Below are 20973 nucleotides of genomic sequence, written 5' to 3'. Positions count from 1 at the left end.
GGGTTGCTTCCACCTTTTGTCTAATTCTGCCATGAACTTGGGTGTATAAGCATCTATTTTGAATAAAGCTGCCATGAACGTGGGTATACGGGCGTCTGTTTTGAGTCTCTGTTTTCATCTTTGGAATATATGCCACTGGATCATATGGTGATTCTATTTCTATTGTTTGAGGAATTGCCATACTGTTTTCCATAGCCCCTGCACCACTTTACATTCTAACAGTGCACAGGGTTCCAATTTTTCTACATCCTCACCAATATTTGCTGTTATCTGTTTTTTTTAAAAGCAAAAGTATCTTTATTTATTCAATAAAGATCTACTCCATAAGCAGAACAGAGGTTGCCTCTGAGCAAGAGACAACCTGGTGTTTTCTGTTTCTATGTAATTGTGGCCATCCTAATGGGTGTGTCACTAGATTGTTTTGTTTTGTTTTTTAATTTTATTTTATTAAATTTATTGGGGTGACAATTGTTAGTAAAATTACATAGATTTCAGGTGTACAATTCTGTATTACATCATCTATAAATCCCATTGTGTGTTCATCACCCAGAGTCAGTTCTCCTTCCATCACCATATATTCGATCTCCCTTACCCTCATCTCCCACCCCCCACCCCCCACCCCCCTTACCCTCTGGGTTTTTTGTTTTTAATAGGACTTTATTGGGGAACAGTGTGTACTTCCAGGACTTTTCCAAGTCAAGTTGTTGTCCTTTTAATCTTAGTTGTGGAGGGCGCAGTTCAGCTCCTGGTCCAGTTGCTGTTGTTAGTTGCAGGGGGGGGGCAGCCCACCATCCCTTGTGGGAGTCGAACCAGCAACCTTGTGATTGAGAGCCCGCACCCCAACCGAGCTATCTGGCCACCCAGGAGCTGAGCGGCAGCTCATTGACTTCATTCTAGTTGCGAAGGGCGCAGCTTGCTGGCCCATGTGGAAATCGAACCGGTAGCCCCGTTGCCCAGAGCTCATGCTCTAACCAACTGAGCCACCGGTCCGCCCCACCAGATTTTTTTTAAAGGGTGATTTCTCCACTTCTCAGTCTTGCTGTGGATTTCCCTGATTGTAGCCTACCTAAAGAGGGAAATGGAAGACTTCTTGGAAATTGCTATGTGACAGGAAGCTTGCAACTTGACAGAACTAAACCTCGAGAGATGAATTCACTAACACACACAAGTAAATACCAATTATTTTAGCACTGATTGAGAACTGAGCCCTCAATTTATCAGATCTTCAAGCTCTTGAAAAGATGTGCAAAAATCTTATTCTCTTATATTTTAAGACATTTTAATTTCATTTTATTTTAAATGTATGGTCTTCACAGTTGAATTTGTAACCGGTTGAACCCCAAATAAGGCCAATTGACTCAAGTGAATACACATCTTAAATTTCCCAGAATAATCTTAATTTCAAACATTTTATCCTACATATCATAAATATGCTCTTACTTGTCAGAGTAAGTTTCAATCACCTTAGGCTTAATATAATAATGTCATTTTGGTATGCCTCAGGCTTTATTCCTCAGCAATGATTTGGAGGCTTACAGAATTTACAAAGTAACATCTGGCCTGCAGATATCTTTTCTTTGGCCTACATAATGTTTTTTTAATAGTTTGATTTGTTTAAAAACACTTATTTGTTTAAAAACACAAACAATTTTACACAAAAATTCAAATTTCTGACATCTGCTAAAACAAATAGATGATCTGGCAACACTAGATCCATAGTCTTTATGTCAGTTGCTATTTACCATTATGCTTGTGTGGTTGTTTTTCTTACTGTGGAGAAAAAAATTTTTTTTAAATTGTCGTCTATTATCCAACCCACTACATTAGCAGTTTTCCTGCCTGACCCCAGTTGTCATCTGAGTTTGTCTAGGATGTGCAAGAAGGTATAATAACGACACTGGTTGACAAAATCAGTCTTTGGGCTTGAATGCAGGCTCCCAAAACTTAGACTCCCTGTACCTCAGTTTCCTTAACTGTAAAATGGGGACAATACACTAACCTACTTCACAGGACTGAGTTAATAAATATAAAATGCTTAAGACAGTGACTGAAGTTTTAATAAATAAAAAATAAAACAGTCCAGGAGCCCAGGGACCCTGTCTACCTTAACCATTGGCCAGTACAGAGCTTAGAACAAAAGAGACATCAAATAATTTTAAATAAATGAGAAGAGTATGTCTAACAACCTATTAGTATTTACAGCAAGGAACTGACAGACATGTTCTACTCTCTATAGGAGGAACACAACCCAGGATGCGGAGCTAGATTAGAGTGAGGACAGGTGGGATGAACCCAGGCCTCAGTTTTTGAAAGGCCATCGTGGGGAAAAGAATGTAGATTTCTTATACCTTCACTGGGAAGAATCAGAGCCACGGGGTGGCAATACAAGAAGAGAACTTGACTCTACGTTAAAGAATAAGCAATCCCACGAGGTGCTGCGAAACTACGTAGTACTGTGAGTTACCCGTGTGCGCAAATCCCGGGCGACCGCCAGGCGGAGACATCGAACCAGGAATTGTACTATAACGTTTTAGACCAAGGCGTGGTGAAAATTAGACGAGAAACCTCCGAATAAAGTGACGTAAGAAGCCGCTTATTGATGGGGGTGGGATTATATGGTCCTGAGATGCGGAAGTATTATTGGATTGGTTGTTTTTTTGAGATACCGCCCCATCAGCATCTCAAGTATCCCTGCTTCCGCTTGCGCAAAGTGTTTTGCCCTTAGTCAGCATGGCCGTGAAGGCTTCTGGCCCTACTGGGAGCGGAGTGCGTGTATTCAGTGACGTAGCCAGCGATGAACGGAAAAAGCGTAATATTCGCGAGCTTTGATTGGCTGAAGAAAGAAGACTTCTGGACACTGATTGGCTCCGTCTTTCGCGGGAAGGAGTCTGCAGCGCCAGCGAAAAGTAGATATAGCGCTGGGGCCATAGCGCTGGGGCTGCAGTAAGAGTGTGAGGCGTCCGGCGAGCCCAGCCGACCTGAGCTTTCTGGGCCTCTTTCGAAGGAATTGTGACCATGATGTGGAATAGTAATGATGAGTGGGGCGGAGGATGAGAATCGCAACAATTTAGCAAAGAGGGCTGGGGGGTCGGAGAGGCAGGTGGCGGCGGGAGGGAGGAGAGTTGGGGGAGGTGCTGGAGCCAGAGGTGGGGCCGTTTGGGGCCCAGGGAAAGGTGGTCGGGAAGATTAGGAAGATGCTGGCACTGTTTGGGGTGCGGGGAGTGAGGTCTCAGGGGACCTGAGGGTTTTTCAGGAGCTTGGAAAGCAGCCCAGATACTAATACTACTGTTTTTAAAACCAGGTGGATATGAAAGCTATGGCAGCTCTACCTTTGGGGGAGCCGGCGGCTACACACAGTCCGCTGGGGGCTTTGGATCGCCGACACCTTCTCAGGCTGAAAAGAAATCAGTAAGTTGAAAGAGTATTTTGTTTTATCTGTCCTAAAGCTCATAACGCATCCATGTGAGAACATTTCTGCAGCGAAGGAAGGGTATTAAACCTGAGCTGATTCGATAACTATCTATTACTGTCTTATCGAGTCTTGAGTCTTATAAGTGCTGTAAGTTTGAAAAAGGAATCTCCCCTAATGTTGCATCCACTGTTGTTTCCTTGGCTTTATTTTGAAATTTTACCAAGATAGCTAATGAGTCAGTCTTGTAGAAAAACTGGACGTGTATTAATAGCCTAATTTATGTTCTATGTTTTCCAAAGTCGTTTTTTAATTAAACGGAGTGAGGTGATTTAATGTGGTGGAAAGAGCATGGTCTTTGAAGTCAAGTATATAGATCTGTGCTCTCTACCACTACTTGCACGGTATCATGGGACAAATTTCTTAACTTTCTTGGAAGTCGGTTTTGCACCTACTACATGAGATTGATAATACGTGCCTTACAAGGCTGTTGTGAGACTTAATATTATATATAAAGTGCTTGCCCCAAGTCCCTTTCAATAAATAGCCCTGGGTACTGTTTGTGACCAAGATGTGGAAGGATGAGTGGGGTGGAGGATGAGAATCGCAACAATTTAGCAAAGAGGACTGGGAGGTCAGAGTTGGGGGAGGTGCCGGAGCCAGAGGTGAACCTGAGCATTGGAGCCAGAATACATAATGTCAGGAATCACCTTTGCCTTTTATTTTGTTTTATTTATTTATTTATTTTTTAAAAGATTTTATTGGGAAGGGGAACAGGACTTTATTGGGGAACAGTGTGTACTTCCAGACCTTTTTTCCAAGTCAAGTTGTTGTCCTTTCAATCTTAGTTGTGGAGGGTGCAGCTCAGCTCCAGGTCCAGTTGCTGTTGCTAGTTGCAGGGGGCACAGCCCACCATCCCTTGTGGGAGACAAACCGGCAACTTTGTGGTTGAGAGGATGTGCTCCAACCAACTGAGCCATCCGGGAGCTCAGCGGCAGCTCAGCTCAAGGTGCCAGTGTTCAATCTTAGTTGCAGGTGGGCAGCTCAAGGTGCCAGTGTTCAATCTTAGTTGCAGGGGGCGCTGCCCACCATCCCGTGCGGGACTCGAGAAATTGAATTGGCATCCTTGTGGTTGAGAGCCCACTGGCCCATGTGGGAATCGAACCGGCAGCCTTTGGAGTTAGGAGCACTGAGCTCTAACCGCCTGAGCCACCGGGCCGGCCCCTCACCTTTGCGTTTTAACTGGCAGTGTGAGTTTAATGTAGCAACATGAACCCTTGGTTTTGTTGGTCCTTGGTTTTTTTTCATCTGATAATGGTACTAGTATTACTTATGTCACAGGGTGGTTCTGAGAATTGATAAATAAGCTAATGTATAAGAAAGTGATCTGTAAAAAGCTGTCCAAATGCTTGTTATTTACTCTTTTTTCCCCTCCCCTTCTTCCGCCTCCCCCCACACACTCAGGTTCAAGCCGTTGTTTCTAGGTCTAGTTGTGAAGGACACAGCTCCCTGGCCCATGCTGGTGTTATGAGCCTTGTGCTCCCTGGGCGAGGCAGTCGGTCGCCAGTCGTCAGTCAGCCGCTCACAGGAGCTCTCATTGGCCACCAGTCACTCACGCTGGCTGCTGGCCACTCATGCTGGCCACTGGCTGCTCATGGCAGCACACAGTAGCCCACAGCAGATTACACCCACCTCTAGCTGCTCACAGCAGCCCAGCTGCAGGGAGAGCTGTCTCCAGGGAGAGCTATTCCCAATCTTAGCTGTAGAGGGCGCAGCTCACTGGCCCATGTAGGAATTAAACTGGTGATCTTGGTGTTTGGAGCAGGGCACTCCAACCACTGGAGCCACCAGGCCAGCCCTATTTACTCTTTCAGAAAAGAGTTTGCAATTAACAATTGTTAATTTCATTCTTTAAATACAGGATTAATTTGGCTTCTCTTTAGGTGTCATTCTGATGTGTTAAGATTCAGTATTAGCAGGTTCTGTGTTTTGTGTACAGGTTGATAAGCTTTTACCTAAACTGTAAATTCAGGGGTAGGTATAGTTGGGAAAGAATCCATTGATATTCTCATACATTTGAATATTGCTTTATACTTTTTATATAAATTATTTCATATAACCCAATGAGGTATTTATTGTTTACTCCATTGTACAACAGAGAGGCTCAGGGAGACTGAGATTCCCTAAGCTTACATAGTTAAGTAACTGGAACCAGACAGTGCACACAGGACGCTGAGCAAATCCAAAATCTGGTAAGCAGCTGCTTCTGTGTTGTAGCTTTCTTTTTCCTGGGAAGACCGGAGGAGACGATAGTCTTCTTTGAGGCTGTGAAGATGAGAACAGAAGATAGATAATTATCATCTTTTTTCCCTAAGCTTCACTATTTTTCTTCATTCCATTTGTTAGAATTTTTATCTCAGGACCCCTAGCTTGGGCTATATACTAAGACAGCTTTTCAGGGAATGATGATGGTTATAAGCTAGAGACTCAAACTTAGGTCTTTATGTGTTTAAAATCTAGTGCTTTTTGCACCGTAAAAGATAAAAGTCCTATTTAAATGTTTCCTACTGACTATAAACCTGTTATATTTGATTGAACCCTCTGAAATTGCTGATGTTTTATCAATAAAAATGGTGGTTTCCTACAGTACTTCAGAGTAGCCTGTGGGTCATGGTCAGCTACAAAATAATTTTTAAAAAATTAAATGTAACTTGTGCCGGCACACGCTCTGTGAATCTCTTTGGAACAAACCGGGAGCTCTTTTCAATTGATTCCTGGCAAATAATAGGTGCTCATTAAAAAACAACTGTAACTTGAAATGAATTTGAAGGTATGACTGACACCTCAATAATTACCCATATGTAACTTTTTTACCTGAGGAGTAATAATATTTTTTTGCACCTATGTAGAGATTGGTATTAGCAGTTTTATGTATATGTTTCATTTATAACTTGAAAAGTAGATATCCTCATTTTACAGAGGAGGTAGGTGATGGTATGTCCGTGAAGCTGGGATTTGAACACAGGTCTATAGCACTGTCTGGCTCCAAAACCCATGTTCTTGCTGCTATTACCATCGTGGTTCTTAGCTTTCTTATGCTGAAGATACAATAAAAATCTCAGTTGTGATAGATGAAAACAAAATATAGATTGTGAGAGCTAAATCTGGGACTTTAGCAAATTTTACATCTATAAATACTAATATAGCATATAACTTCACCTATAAGGTACCATAAAGTTAAATTGAAAAATATAGTCGATTCCTTCACATCCTTATTAAAAGCTATTGCAGATATAAAGTGAGGAACAATAGCTGACATAATAATTGCTAACATTTATTGAGTGTATGTGATGTACCAGGTAGTATTCCAGGTACTGCACCATACATTTCATTTTTCATAGTGATTTTGTCATTCCTAGTGTTATAGATGAAACCAAGGTACAGATGAGTTGAGAAACGTAACCAAAAGCACACTGCTCCTGTGTGGTAGAGCCATAATCTTAACCCTCAAGCTTGGCTGCTTCCTGTTGTGGCATGTGTTCTGGTGGTTGGCTGGGCTTGTTTTCTACCATCCTACAAATGCTATTCAAAATTATGCTTCAGCAAGGTGAAATGTTGTTAGTGTCATGGGCCTTCGGGGCAAAGCTGCAACTGCTAATTCCATGAAGGCCAAGAGTCTACTATGTTGGGTCTTGTAGTAGGTAGAACAATTATTGGGTTACTTCGCATTGATTTATGACAAGAACAACTCTAATTAATTGACCATGCTTTTCCTTTCTTGTATATAGTCTCTCTGTTAGTCTGTGGGAGTGCATATTTGCCTTCAGTCTGTAATGTTCATTCCTCGGCCACTTTTTTCACTGTCAAATTGTTTCTGCCTCAAGGTCTAGTCTAAATGCTCCCTCTTCTCAAAATCACCAACAAATATCTCTGATAGCCCAGGTAGCGCTTTTCATTCTATAATGTATCAATATCAAGTTTGTTATTTATATTTTTACCTCCCCTGATTCAGGAGTGTGTTAAGGGCAAACTGTACTCATCTTTATGTCACCCAGACAAGCCCTAGCCAGTTATAGGCAAAAAGAAGAGTTTACACTGTTGTTTGACTGCTGCGGGCTGGGATTTGAGTGTCCTCACCAGACATTCTTCTGTCCATCATATTCTGTCCCTTCCTTTTAAGATGTCTAGCGTGTTGAGAATATTATGCTAAGTGAAATAAGTGAGACAGAAAAAGTCAAGAACCATATGACTATGACTTCACTGCTGTGTGGGATATAAAACTGAAAGCAACAAAGGAACAAGACAAAGAAAACTCATAGACACAGACAATAGTTCAGTGGTTTCAAGGGGGTAAAGGGGATAGTATAATAGAAGAGGGTAAAGGGGGTCAAATACATGGTGATGGAAGAACTGACTCTGGGTGGCGAACACACAATGTGATATATAGGTGATGTATTACAGAATTGTACACTTGAAACCTGTGTAATTTCACTAACCATTGTTACCCCAATGGATTTTGGTTAAAAAAAAAAAAAAAAAGATGTCTAGTGTGGCCAAGCCCTTATCCCATTTTCCCTAGGACTTCCAGCCAATTGTCAGAACATCCGTCCTAAACGAAGTTATACCTCTAACTTTTTGTTACATTTTTTAATGAGATTTAGAATAACTCCAACGTTCTGTCTTCACTGGCTGTTCAAATACCGGGTCATCTCATCAGTGACAAATAGCCAGTTTCAGTTTGCCTTCATCCTAAAGCTGGAGTTTCCTCTTAAAGTTCTGTTCAGGAAGCAGGCCATTCCTTATGCTGTCCCGACTCCGGTCTACTCGTTTTGGTGAATCTCTATTACAACACAAACTTGGGGCCGGCCCGGTGGCTCAGGTGGTTGGAGCTCCGTGCTGCTAACTCCGAAGGCTGCTGGTTCAATTCCCACATGGGCCAGTGGGCTCTCAACCACAAGGTTGCCGGTTCAACTCCTCGAATCCCACAAGGGATGGTGGGCTCTGCCCCCTGCAACTAAGATTGAACACGGCACCTTGAGCTGAGCTGCCGCTGAGCTCCCAGATGGCTCGGTTGGAGCACGTCCTCTCAACCACAAGGTAGCCAGTTCAACTCCCACAAGGAATGGTGGGTGGGCTGCGCCCCCTGCAACTAGCAACAGCAACTGGACCTGTAGCTGAGCTGCACCCTCCCCAACTAAAACTGAAAGGACAACAACTTGAAGCTGAACGGCGCCCTACACAACTAAGCTTGAAAGGACAACAACGTGACTTGGAAAAAAGTCCTGGAAGTACACACTGTTCCCTAATAAAGTCCTATTCCCCTTCCCCAATAAAATCTTTAAAAAAAAAAAAAAAGAATTAAAAAAAACCCCACAAACTTACCCATTCATCAGGAGCTTTGGAGTCAAACAAACCTGGGTTTGAATTCTAAAGTGTGGCATTTATTAGCTATATGACCTTGGTTTCCATCTCTGAAGCAAGGGTAATGAGGTTTGTTTTGTAGATCCAATGTTGCACATAGCACGTGTTAAATGAATGGTAGTTACTATTTTCTTAATTGAATTTATGCATACTCTTTCAGAGATCCCGAGCCCATCACATTGTACCCTGTACCATATCTCAGCTTCTTTCTGCCACTCTGGTTGATGAAGTATTCAGAATTGGGAATGTTGAGATTTCACAGGTATGTAAAATAATTTGTGGAAGAGTCACTTAATCATACGAAGAATGAAATAAAAGTTACTTCATTTAAAAATACATAAATGTTACAGCTATATTCAATATCAGAGGGGTAGTAGATTGGGGAGAGGGGCTATCACTTTGTGAGGGGTGTAAATGTCTGTTACGTTGTTTTGTACACCTGCAACTTAAATAAATAAACAAACAAATGTTGCTTTGGTTTAGAAGAAAACCAAACTTTTTTTTCCTTCTGATCTAGGTCACTATTGTGGGGATAATCAGACATGCAGAGAAGGCTCCAACCAACATTGTCTACAAAATAGATGACATGACAGCTGCACCCATGGATGTTCGCCAGTGGGTTGACACAGATGTAAGCTGTGTGGGATTTTGAATTTTGAATTAGGGTGGGGTTACTTTGGGACTTCAGAGATCGTGGACTTTTTTAGTCTTCCTTTTTACAAGTCCTTATAAAAATAATACATAAGCAAGACAGCAAAAGCAATAACCTTGAAATGAAACGTTAATACATTTGATTTCATAGACGTTTAAAACCTAAACTTTCCAAAATACTATAAACAAAGTTAAAAGTGACAGGAAGCACTAGAATGTAAACTCAGAACAAGGATTTTTATGTTGGCACTGTATTCCCAGCACCTAGAACAGTTCCAATTACATAGTGGGCCCTGAGTAAATATTTAAGCAAAAGGGAAAATTTTTTGCAACACATTACAAACATTTAAAATTTTTAATTAGTGAAAAGCTCTTATGAAACAACAAAAAACTCAAAAAGCAACTGCACCTTAGAAGCATGGGCAAATAAGATGCACATATAATCATAATAGATGAACTCTAAATTGCAGCAACAATAACAAAAGCAGGTTTAATAAAATTAAGATACCATTTTTAACTTACTAAATTAGCAAAGAAAAAAATAGAATGGCAGTGGCCACTTCTCATAAGAGCCATAGTTAGCACAGTGCTTCCTGCACTTAGTACATATTTACTTTGTTGTGGGGCAACCATGGCTCCCCACACTTTGTTGAATGATATGTGTCTATTTGGGGAAGTGGATATTATCCTACTCTGATGGTATAAGTATAAATTGGTTTAATCTTTCTCAAAAATCAGCTGATGATCAAAATCATCCATCATAAAAATGTTGACATCGCACGCCACTGCTAGAGATTTACATTAAGGAACTAAATACATGTGCAATAATTCAGTTGTAAGAATGTTGATCATAGCATTGTTTATAATGAAAATAAAACTAAATTCAAAATGCTGGCAATAGGGTGTTACTAATTAAACCACGGTATATTTATAGAATACTCTAAATGATATAGAAATGTATATGTTGTCACAAAGAAGTGTTGGCCATAAATTGTTGAGAGGAAGAGAGTATGTTACACAATAGTATGATGCATACTATTTTTTGCAAAGTAACGTGTATATGGAGAAAATGGACTGAAAGAAAATAAATTCTCTTTGTACTTTTTTATTTTTTAATTGGGCAGAAGCCCTCTTGAGTTTTTTATGTTGTTTAAAATACATTATAGAAAGAAAATACATTATAGAAAATTTGGATAATAAACACTTGGTATGCTATTTTCACTTCAAAAACCACAAGTCATCTATGGTTATGTGTTCTTTAATTTTTGCTTCTCAGAAAAATACAGGATAATTTATTCAGTAGTCACTATTGGAATAAGATTCTGAACCAAACTGCTTGGTTCCAGGTCTACAAAGAATGAAAAAGACACAGTCCCTGCCATTCAGTGGGGAGGTAGATACTAAAGATGCCTAATACTGCATGCTCATAAAAAATGTACCATGCTTACTATAATATAAAACGTTTGAAAATCATCTGAAATCCCACATCCCAGAGATGAGAACTGTTATAACACATTTTGGTAAATACTCTTTCAGACATTTCTGTCTGCTTATTCACTATACATTAGATGAATGCTTACAGTTTTACTTGTATGTAAAGGATGATATGATAGGCAGCTGCTCTGTAATTTGCTCTTTTCATTCAAGACTGTTGTGGAACTGATTTCATAGTGTCAATAAATACATCATTTTTAGCAACTGCCTATTCCATCATAAGGATACATCATCTCTTAACAGTAGACCCAGTTGGGGAACATTTAGCTTGTTTCCAATCATTTGCTATTATAGACAATGTCCCAGTGAGTATCTTTGTGTGCATCTCTTCATAATTATGAGGTAATCTTAAGATGAAATTTTAAAACTAGATTTTCTGGAAGAAATAATGCATTTTATATATTTTTACTTTTTTAAATCATATTTACATTGTCTTTTTTTTTTTTTTTTTTGCCTTCCATAAAGGTACCAATTTATATACTTCACTAGTGCATGAAAGTGCTCAGTTAGCCCTCCACACCCTTTCTAACAGTGGGTTTTTATGACTCTTAAATTTTAGTTTGATAAGTTAAAAATACAGCCTTGTTAATGAGAGTTTTCTCATTTTTACTTGTATTTCTTTGGTCTTAGTGAGATAAATTTTTTTTACTATATTTAATGTTAATTTGGGTGTTTTATCTGGTATAGATTCAGCTATGTAAACTAATAGGTAGGTGGAGTACAATGCAAAAAAAATAGTTGATTTCCAAGTGATGGGAATTGGGGTATTTTTTATTTTTAAATAATATACTAGTTTTTTATAGTCATGTATTTTATAATCAGAAAATACTTTAAGGCTCAGCTTATCTATTTTTTCTTATAAATAATGTGTACATAGCAAAAATAACTCCAAAAGGAATGTTAAACTCCCTTTAATTATCCCAGTTAACCATTGTTAACATTTTGGTGTATATTTTTCCCCCACATGAGAAATCACCTTTTTTCCACATGTCACAACTTGTCTTCCCAGACAATAAGTAGAATTCTACATTGTATGAATGAGTACATATTATTGGATATTTAGGTTGTTTTACATTTTTTAGTATTGTATTCTATGCTATGATGAATACTTTTAAAGCTAAATCTTAATGCATGTTCTTAATTATTTCTTTTAATTCCTGCAAGTAGAACTGCTGTGCTGATAAGTATGTCTAGCAGAAAGTTGTGTGCATTGAATGAGATTGTCGTAATTATTTGCTTTCGTATGATGTGCATAAAACAACTTTGGAACTGGAAATTACCTTTAGAGATATTTTTATTTTAATTCCTGATTCTATAAAAAAATAAATTCTAAAAGTAGAACAAACTAGTTAGTGCCATATTAGGATCCTTTAGCTCTCTCACTTTATAACTTTCTCTTTTTGTACATAATTTAGAAATTTTAAAGAAGTTTTCACCAACATCACTAAAACCTTAGTAATATGTTTGTATTTTATCTGTTAGGATGCCAGTGGTGAAAACAGCGTGGTTCCTCCAGAAACATACGTGAAAGTGGCTGGCCATCTGAGATCTTTTCAGGTAAAATCAGAAAAAAATGCAAAATGTATTTGCACGAAGCAGTTTCTCGATTCATGCCTGAGTTTAGGATACTTAAAACTGAAACTTAAGTTTCCCTGTTTAATGAGAGTTAACCCGAAGTTATTGCATTATTCTCCAAAAGGAAGTGATGGGTTTTTATCTTAATATAGAACCAACAGAATGGTAGAGAAATAACAGGATCTCCAACTATAACTGCCATCTGTGGCATCCATTAGGTATATGTGTGCGGGCCCTGAGCGCTGGATTTAGTCAGGATATTGGACTGCTTTGTTGTATAACCTTAGGCAAGTCACTGAACATCTCTGAGCTAGTTTGAGTTTTTTGGTTATATTTTATTGACTATATTTGGATTAACCTGGAGTTAAAAAATTTAAGTATGTAACACATTTTTCCTGTATTGGCAAAATATTGTAACCAAGAAAAGAGCCAGAATGTTTTGGCCTGAAATTGACTTCAGTGTGCTCATCTTTGATCCACATTTTTCTCTTTACTTTAATAGAACAAAAAAAGCCTGGTGGCCTTTAAGATCATGCCCCTGGAGGACATGAATGAGTTCACTTCACATATTCTGGAAGTAGTGAATGCACACATGATGCTGAGCAAAGCTAACAGCCAGGTGAGCAGCTTCACTCTCGTGGTTTTTTCTTCCATGGAAGAGCATAGATAGCTTCCGTACTCTGGCTTTGACTTACTTGACATTTTGAAGGTCGAGCCAGAATAAAGGTATCACTTGGGACTTAAAACATTTTCTCCATGAAGTATATTTTGCCATGTTACTTCATTCCAGATGAAGCGCTCATGTTCCACTCAGAATTACTGGTTCCTGTGACCCTACTGCCTTGGATGGCTGGGGCCTAAGACAATCTTATAGAGTAGACACATAATTATAGGCTGAGCTCTTAGCTCAGGATAACCAGGATTATCGGTCCATATTCAGAGAAAAACCCCAACGAGGACAGACTTTTGCTGCTTCCTCCAGCCTATTGGCTAAATAGTTAAAATTTATGCACCATTATTTTGTCCCTGAAGTGGTATTTCTTGCTTCATATTGAAATCTGTCAGCATTATTTTGTGTTGTATGAATTCAACTGGGCAAGTCCATCTAGGACCACAGAAAAGTTTTTTGTTGATTCTAGTATTAGAATCCTTAGATGATTCTGGTAGCAGGATGGAGGATTGGTTATAGTAGGAAAGACTAGACGACTGACGATCCATTAAGGATGCTGTTTCATCCTACTCTGTGCCAAGCACTTAGCTAAGCACTGGAGATACAGAGATAAATTCATTCTTTCATTTAAAAAATAACTTACTGAGCCTAGTGGGTGCCAGTCATTATTCTAGGCCCTTGGAATACAGCACTTAATGAGATGGATAAAGTGTCTGTCCTCGAACTTCAATTCTTGAGAGAAATGGGCAATAAACAGCAAAACAAATACGTAATTTTAGATGTAAGTGTGCTGAAATAAAAGCAGAGTAGAAGAGAGAGATGGAAGGAATCAGAATAGTACAATATAGATAGGCGGGAAACATTCCAAGCAGAGAGAATAGAAAGTCAGAAGCCAAGAGACTGGGATAAACCTGGCGTGTCTGAGACCAGCAAGGAGGCCAGACTGTCTGGAGTGAAGCAGATGACAGGGAGAACAGTGGGATATAGGCAAGGAAGCAGGACCCAGGGCATGTAGGGCTTTGTAGGCCATAGGAAGGGTTACTTGACTCCAATTCCAGACCTTTAGAAGGTTTTGTCTAGGGAATAACATGGTCTGATTTGCCTTCATAAAGGCTGCTGTATGGAGAATAGACTACGAGGCACCAAGAATAGCAACAGAAATAATTCAGGGGAATGGTAACAGCAGCTGGGGTAAGAAGTGGTTGTGTTTTGATATTGTTTGAAGGTAGAGCTGACAGGACTTATTGAAGGGATGGATATAGGATATAAAGAAAAAAGAGGTTTCAAAAATGACTCCTAGGTTTGTGCTTGAGCAACTAGATGAAGCTGGCAAGTTTGAAGGGAAAAATCCAGAGTTCTGTTTGGGACTTACCAAGTGTGAGATGCTAGTTAAATATCCAAGTGGAGAACAGAATGGATGGTTGAACATATAAGGCTGGGACTCAAGGGAAACGTCAGGATGAGAGATAGAACTTTGGGAGTCATTGGTGTATAAGTGATAGTTAAAGCCTCGGATGCGATGAGACAACTAGGGAGTTAAGAGGTCAGGGACTTGAGCTCTGGGACACTAACCTTTAGAAATCTGGAAGCAAAGCAGGAGCCAGTGAAAGTCAGAGAAGTTGCCAGTTTGGCAGGAGGAAAACCAGGAAATGTGATTCCGTAGAATATCCTGAAAAGAGTATTTTAAGAAGGAGGGAGTGGAGATCAATTGTAGAAATCCACCTAAAAGTCAAGTAAGATGATGAGAGAAGTCTGCTGTCAAATTTGGAAACATGAGTTTTCAAAAAAGTCTTCAGTAGAGGATAGGGGGAAAGTGGGTTAAAGAGAATGGCATTGGGTAGAAAGTTTTGGGTATTTTATTACTATACTTCATAACACATACGCGTATGTGTCAAATGTTATATGATACAAATGGTTTTAAAATAAGAATGGGTGATTAGGGAGTGAAAACTGGAGGTATAAACAATTGAGGAGTAAATAAAACATTCCTTTTCCTCAAAAAGTTTGTATTTATACTGGGAGTTCAAAGCACTTAAGCAGTGAGAAGTGGCAAGTGCAGGTGCCGTGGACCCACAGAGAAGGGTTTCCTATCCTGACCTGGACATCAAGAAAGACCCCCTGGTGGAGGTTATACCTAAACCAAGTCTTAAAACATGCATGAGGTCATTTCAGATATGCAGGTAGGAAATAGCTTTCAGTTCAGTATTATTGCATCATAAAATGGAAGATTTCTGTTTCACCAGCAGGCAAACCAGCAGGCAATGTGAAGGTAGCTAGCTTGAAAACAAGAGAGCATGACTGATTTTTATTAACGATTATTTCCTCAAAGCAGTAGACATGTAATCAACATTTGTTGAATGAATGAATCTCCTGACTGGATGGGATTTCTCCTAATGAGCCTCTGCAGTGCTCCTGGATCTGTTATCCTTATTTATTCAGTTCAATAGATTAAACATTGAGCACATACTGTCCACCAGGCACTGCAAAGATGAAGGGGCTTGTGGGGGAAAGCGACAAAAGTGACATGCAAACAGTGATAGCTGCTATGAGAGAGAATGTTGTGAGAGCCAAGATGGACGATCGTGACTTAACTTGGCTTGGGAAATGTCGGGGAAGTCTTTCCAAAGGCAGTGGCAGTTAAATTGGGCTTTGAAGGATGAGAACAATGTTCACCAGGCAGATGAGGGGAGAAGCATCCTAGACAGGGAACAAATGTTCAGGTCAGAGGCATGTTTTGGATGACAAGAAGTTCAGGTGCAGCAGGAGGGTAAAGTGTGTTGAAAAGGATTGATCAAGAGTAAAATACAGGTTCTGCCGTCTAGTTGTGGTAGGTCTTGAATGTCTAGGAGTTTTATATTATTTTCACAGGAGGGGGATCCACCTGGAGGCTTTTAGACAGAGGAGTGACATGACCAGAAGTTACTACTTGGTAACATTGAGGAGGGTTGATTGGAGTAGGGGAGACTAGCCTCTGAGGTACCAACCAGGAGACCAGGCATGAAGAGGCTTGAGAAACACTAAGACTGTATTAAAAGGCTATGGTGACAGATTCTGGAAGCTGAGCGAATGGATACTCACAGATGACTGAGGTCTGCACGATGAGGTTTGGGTTTACTCACTAAAGTGGAGTATATAGCAGGGCAGCAGGTTTGGGGAGGAAGGCAGTGGATTTCATTTTGAAGCGGGTGAGATACCCAGGTGGAGGTATCTGGCAGATGGCTGGGAACAAAGATCTGTGGCCTGGGAGGAGGTCTGGAATGAAATCCTGGGAAACTGTCAGCCTTTGGGGAGGCAGAAAAAGGAGAGGCTGATAAGGGATTTTGAGAAGATGTAGTTTGAGAGGTAAGTGGAGAACCAGAACAATGAAGTATCAAGAAGCCTGGGAAGAGGAGTGCGGTCAGCAGTGTCTGCTTCTGAGCGGTCAAGTGTTTTGAGGGCTGAAAGAGACTGTTAGGTACGTTGGTTGAAAAGTCATGGGTGACTTGGGTGAGAACAGTTTCAGAGGTGTAGCGGGGAGTTGAGGAGTGACTAAGGAGAAGGGACATGAAAACAGTGATTTTAGTCTATTATTTTTTAAAAACATTGGTGGTAAAAAAGAAGGAAGGGTGATGTTGACAATAAATGCTTTGAGTGATTGAACACCAAGGACCGTTATAGCAAATCTCCAGGTAATTCCCTCCTCAGTGCTAGTTTTCCTCTGGTTCCCCTCACATCACAAAGAAAAGAAGGAGCCAAAAGGGACCTTTCTCTGATGTGATGTGCTTCAGAGGATTAAATTACCTTCCTTTGAAATACTTACTAGATAATAGTTCTCCCTTCCTCTATAAATACTTGTAATTGGGAAAACTCTGCTTAAATTGTTTTTGTAAGCTACTTATTAACAAGCTCTTTTAAAAAAATAGGAAGGACTTTGTTTAAATTGATGAGTTTTTCTAATGTTGTAAACTGATTTTGTATTTCAGCCCTCAGCAGGGAGAGCATCTGTCAGCAATCCAGGAATGGGGGAGGCAGGGAACTTTGGCGGGAATAGCTTCATGCCGGTAAATGGCCTCAGTGTGGCTCAAAACCAGGTAAACTACCCGAGTGGCTCCAGAAATGCAAAACACAGACAATCCTAAGTTGTGTTACTTTTTAAATGATTCTGAAGCTGTCTTCTGATAACGAGACTTAGGTTTACATAGGGGAGCTGATTCGAAGTAGTTCTTAAAATCTTTCTGGTTCAAATTTTCAGGTGCTGAATTTGATTAAGGCTTGCCCGAGACCTGAAGGATTGAACTTTCATGAACTCAAGAACCAGCTCCAGCACATGCCTCTAGCCTCAATCAAGTAAGTATGTGGTTTCCATGCATGAGCTAGGACTCAAGAATCATACCCATTTCACCTCGTTCCTGGGAATGATAAGTGAGTTTTAAAAAACAAGCAAAAGCTGTCTGTTGACTACAACCTTATTGGCAGAAGGGAAGTTGTTCAGTCAGGGAAAACTAGAAGAAGGACCCACAGCGATGGTGCCGCCTGTCACATCGCTCATTCATTTGTTCTTTCAGCAAATACTGGGTCCCACTATGTGCGGGAGATAAAATTTTGAGCCAAAACTGACCTGGCACGTCTTGCGGGATTTAATCTGGAGGAGTGAGGTCCTTAGCTCGTCCTCAGGTGTGCAGTCCCACCTACATTACTGTCCCCACTGGGGTGATGTGTGTATCAGGCTGTCTGGACCTGCAGCCATTAGACATTCCTTCCAAAATGCTTGTCCTGATAATGTTAGACAAGCAGCTTCCTGGGTCCAGTGAGCTAATCAAACACTGTTAATGGTGCTGGTGATAGTTATTTGTTGTTATAAATCACTTGGCATTCTAGGCCTAGATAGAAAAGAAATGCTCAGGTCTAATTCCATTCCCTGTTCTATAAAGTGAGGGTAATGGTTTCTATCTCAGAGTTACTGTGATGAGGAGATCAGAATGGCTGTCATGTAGTAGGTGCTCTACTACATGTTACTGTCACTAAATATGTTACTGACACTGACCCTGAGGGCCTTGAAGGGTTTGAAAGTCTCTTCCCATTTCTGGAAAGATCTTTCCTTTCCTTCTTGTAGCTTTACTTTCTTTACTTTGCACAAGGGGAGCTAGAGGGTCAGTGGGTGGGAGGGGAGGGGCAACTTTTAAAAACAGCTCTTTATACTAGGAGATTTTAGTGCCAGCTAGATTTTTACAGCTTTAGATCTTGTTTTGATTTGCTTAGACTGGTGTTCAAGTGAGGCCCTATTTCCTTGCCTTTATTCAGTTTGAGGGCGGGATCTAAGGCAACCCTAATAGCCATTGTCTCCACGGATTACCTCAGTTTTGCAATTTTACTGGCATATCTCCCTGCAAGAGCTTTCTGTGAGCAAATGGCTGTGAGTTCTTAGATAAGATAGAAGGTGGACAGATAAGGGGAATTTACATATTTGGCCATATCCAAAAGGCAGTTTCCTTTCTTCTGCATTGGTTTGAAAATGAGCCTTTTTTTCCTTTCTTTCTAGGCAAGCTGTGGATTTTCTAAGCAATGAGGGACACATCTATTCCACTGTGGATGATGATCATTTTAAATCCACAGATGCAGAATAACTGGATCTAATTGGGTACCCAACATATTTTCCAACTGAGCCTATATTCACAATCTGTTGTCTCCAACTGTGCAGATACTTGGCCAGTTGACTTCTAGAAAGTACGTTTCATCTATAAAAGGTCTCAATTAACATCCTTTTGAAACTTACTGCTCTTTTGTTTTTTCGAAGCTCAAAGGGATGAAGGCAACTGACAGGTGTAAACCAGAGTAGATTTCTTAGAAGTTACAAATTAGCTGGTTATCAGGATAGATAGAAATGGAATGGGGATGCCACCAAGAGAGTTGGGTGGTGTTACTTAAACAATACGGAGTCTCTATTCCTAAAATGTTTCTAACTGTTAAGATAAGTAGTACTGGGCCTGTGAGCAGACAGCTAGCCAAAAAACCCACTAACCTCTATCTGTTTTTGTTCCCCATTTTGGTTATGTGGTATTACTTTCAGAATTACACTTTTCCTTCACCATGTCATAACTGCTGCCAAAAGTTGGCTTTATAAACATGAGGTTCTAGAGTGGTGCCCTTGGGCAGAGAAGAGGAAGAAATGTTACTGTGTTTTGTACAAAATAATACATCCATATGTTTAATAAAATAGTTCTATTATTGCAGTAACTTGTGAAAATGTTCTTTTTCTTTTTAAGGTGGTATAATTACTCCTTTATCATCTGAGACAATATAGCATAGCTTGACTTAGATTTGAAATCTTGGCTCTCCTGGCTTTTCAGTTAGGCTCTTAAGCAGGCTCCACCAGCTCTGAGAGCCTCCATTTCCTATTTCTTCATTTATGAAAAGAGAACAATGTTCTTTCCTTATGGGTTGGTTAGAAAACCTAAAGTTTTGTAAAGCATTGTCATTAACAGGGGTTATAAAGTAGACCTTAATCTTGACTCTATAGCAGTATATAATTACATAACTGAATTAAATACCTCCCATCTGACCTCAGGGTGAGACGCTAGAGGCCAGAGTCTTGTTTGGTCAACTAAGCTTCGTTTCTTGTGGGAGGGGAGACTAGGTCAAAGATGTTTTTGACAACTCCAAAAAGTAAGCTGTTTCTTGAATGAAAACTAATTCTGAGGTAAGTTAATGAGCTGTAACATGCAAATAAAAATTCTAGAATTGCCTTAACTGTTCCTAAATGAGACCTAGCAGCTATGTAGAGAATGCTCCACCCCCTGCTTTCTAACAGTGAGCAACTATCTGGCAGTTATTTTCTATACATGCAGGGTAAATTCCCATCTTGGGAGCTATGCAGATGTTTAAAAGTCAACCAATATGTTTATTTGCAAGTACATCCATTCTTGATTCCTAAAATAAAGGATAGTGGGCCAAAAATAGGTTAAAAAGTCATGTACATTTGAATTCGGAACGCATGGTAGCATACTTGTGTGGGTGGAGGACTGACTTCCCTTTCTAGTTAGCAGGCTAGTGCCCTCTAATAGGCAAGGCGATAGCAGCGGTTCTGGGTGGAAGTCTTCTTTTCCTTTGATTTTGAATTTGAGGATTCAGCAAATAAATACTACTTACTCATTAATTCAACAAGTGTTTATCGAATACCTGCTGTGTCAGCCCATTGGTCAAGCCATAGGAATGTAAAGCAAAATATGAGCTTGGTGTCACAGGACTTGCTGATTGCACATTCCCATTGCACAGAGGAGCTGCTCCGCGGCACTAAATTCTCTGCCATCTTGGCATTGACACGGTCTCACAGGAGTGGTGTAGTTTCTGAGCACTACCGAGTTGGGGCTGAGTGTAGGCAGGCCGTTCCTCAGCAGCCCTTGGGCTGAAACTCCAGCCCTTGCAAAGCTTCTCTTCTGCTCGAGCAGGAGGCATTTGCACTTGGGAGTTTGTAGTCCCCTGGGATGTCAGGCGTACAGTGTTCTACTGGCAGGTATACATCGTCAGGACAGCAGGAACAGCAGTGTGACCCCAATTTCTTAGAAACCCCCGTGTCACAGCCAAGGAGTGAGTCCGGCCTGCTCTCTAGAGAATCTCCAGGTACACAGTTCAAAACTCATTGATTAGTATTTTTGTGCCTATACCCCTAGTTTATATTCACTTATTTAGCAGTTGTTTACAGCTACCGTGTTTCCCCAAAAATAAGACCTAACCAGACATTCAGCTCTAATGTGTCTTTTGGAGCAAAAATTAATAT

The 20973-nt window shown here is 40.3% G+C and overlaps 1 protein-coding gene across 1 annotated transcript; it reads left to right on the top strand.

The window, feature by feature from the left end:
• Positions 1–2872: 2872 nt before the first annotated feature.
• On the top strand, positions 2873–19429 carry RPA2 (replication protein A2). Its single transcript, XM_088790730.1, has 9 exons — positions 2873–3028; positions 3302–3408; positions 8991–9092; positions 9348–9461; positions 12458–12532; positions 13053–13169; positions 17183–17290; positions 17452–17546; positions 18739–19429. Exons 1-9 carry the CDS (start codon positions 3016–3018, stop codon positions 18821–18823), a joined length of 816 nt encoding a protein of 271 aa, XP_088646856.1. The 5' UTR covers positions 2873–3015; the 3' UTR covers positions 18824–19429.
• The last annotated feature ends 1544 nt before the right edge of the window (positions 19430–20973 follow it).

Source organism: Rhinolophus sinicus, chromosome 14, assembly GCF_057876585.1.
Source record: "Rhinolophus sinicus isolate RSI-liver-muscle chromosome 14, RSI-T2T, whole genome shotgun sequence".
NCBI lineage: Eukaryota > Metazoa > Chordata > Mammalia > Chiroptera > Rhinolophidae > Rhinolophus > Rhinolophus sinicus.
This window is presented reverse-complemented; position numbering and strand designations above follow the sequence as displayed.

What these genes read in the sequence shown, in the direction of transcription:
- RPA2 (XM_088790730.1), top strand. An exon ending in CTCAGGCTGAAAAGAAATCA is followed by an intron (nt 3,409 to 8,990) that starts GTAAGTTGAAAG and finishes ATACTCTTTCAG; the next exon opens with AGATCCCGAGCCCATCACAT. An exon ending in GCCAGTGGGTTGACACAGAT is followed by an intron (nt 9,462 to 12,457) that starts GTAAGCTGTGTG and finishes TTTATCTGTTAG; the next exon opens with GATGCCAGTGGTGAAAACAG.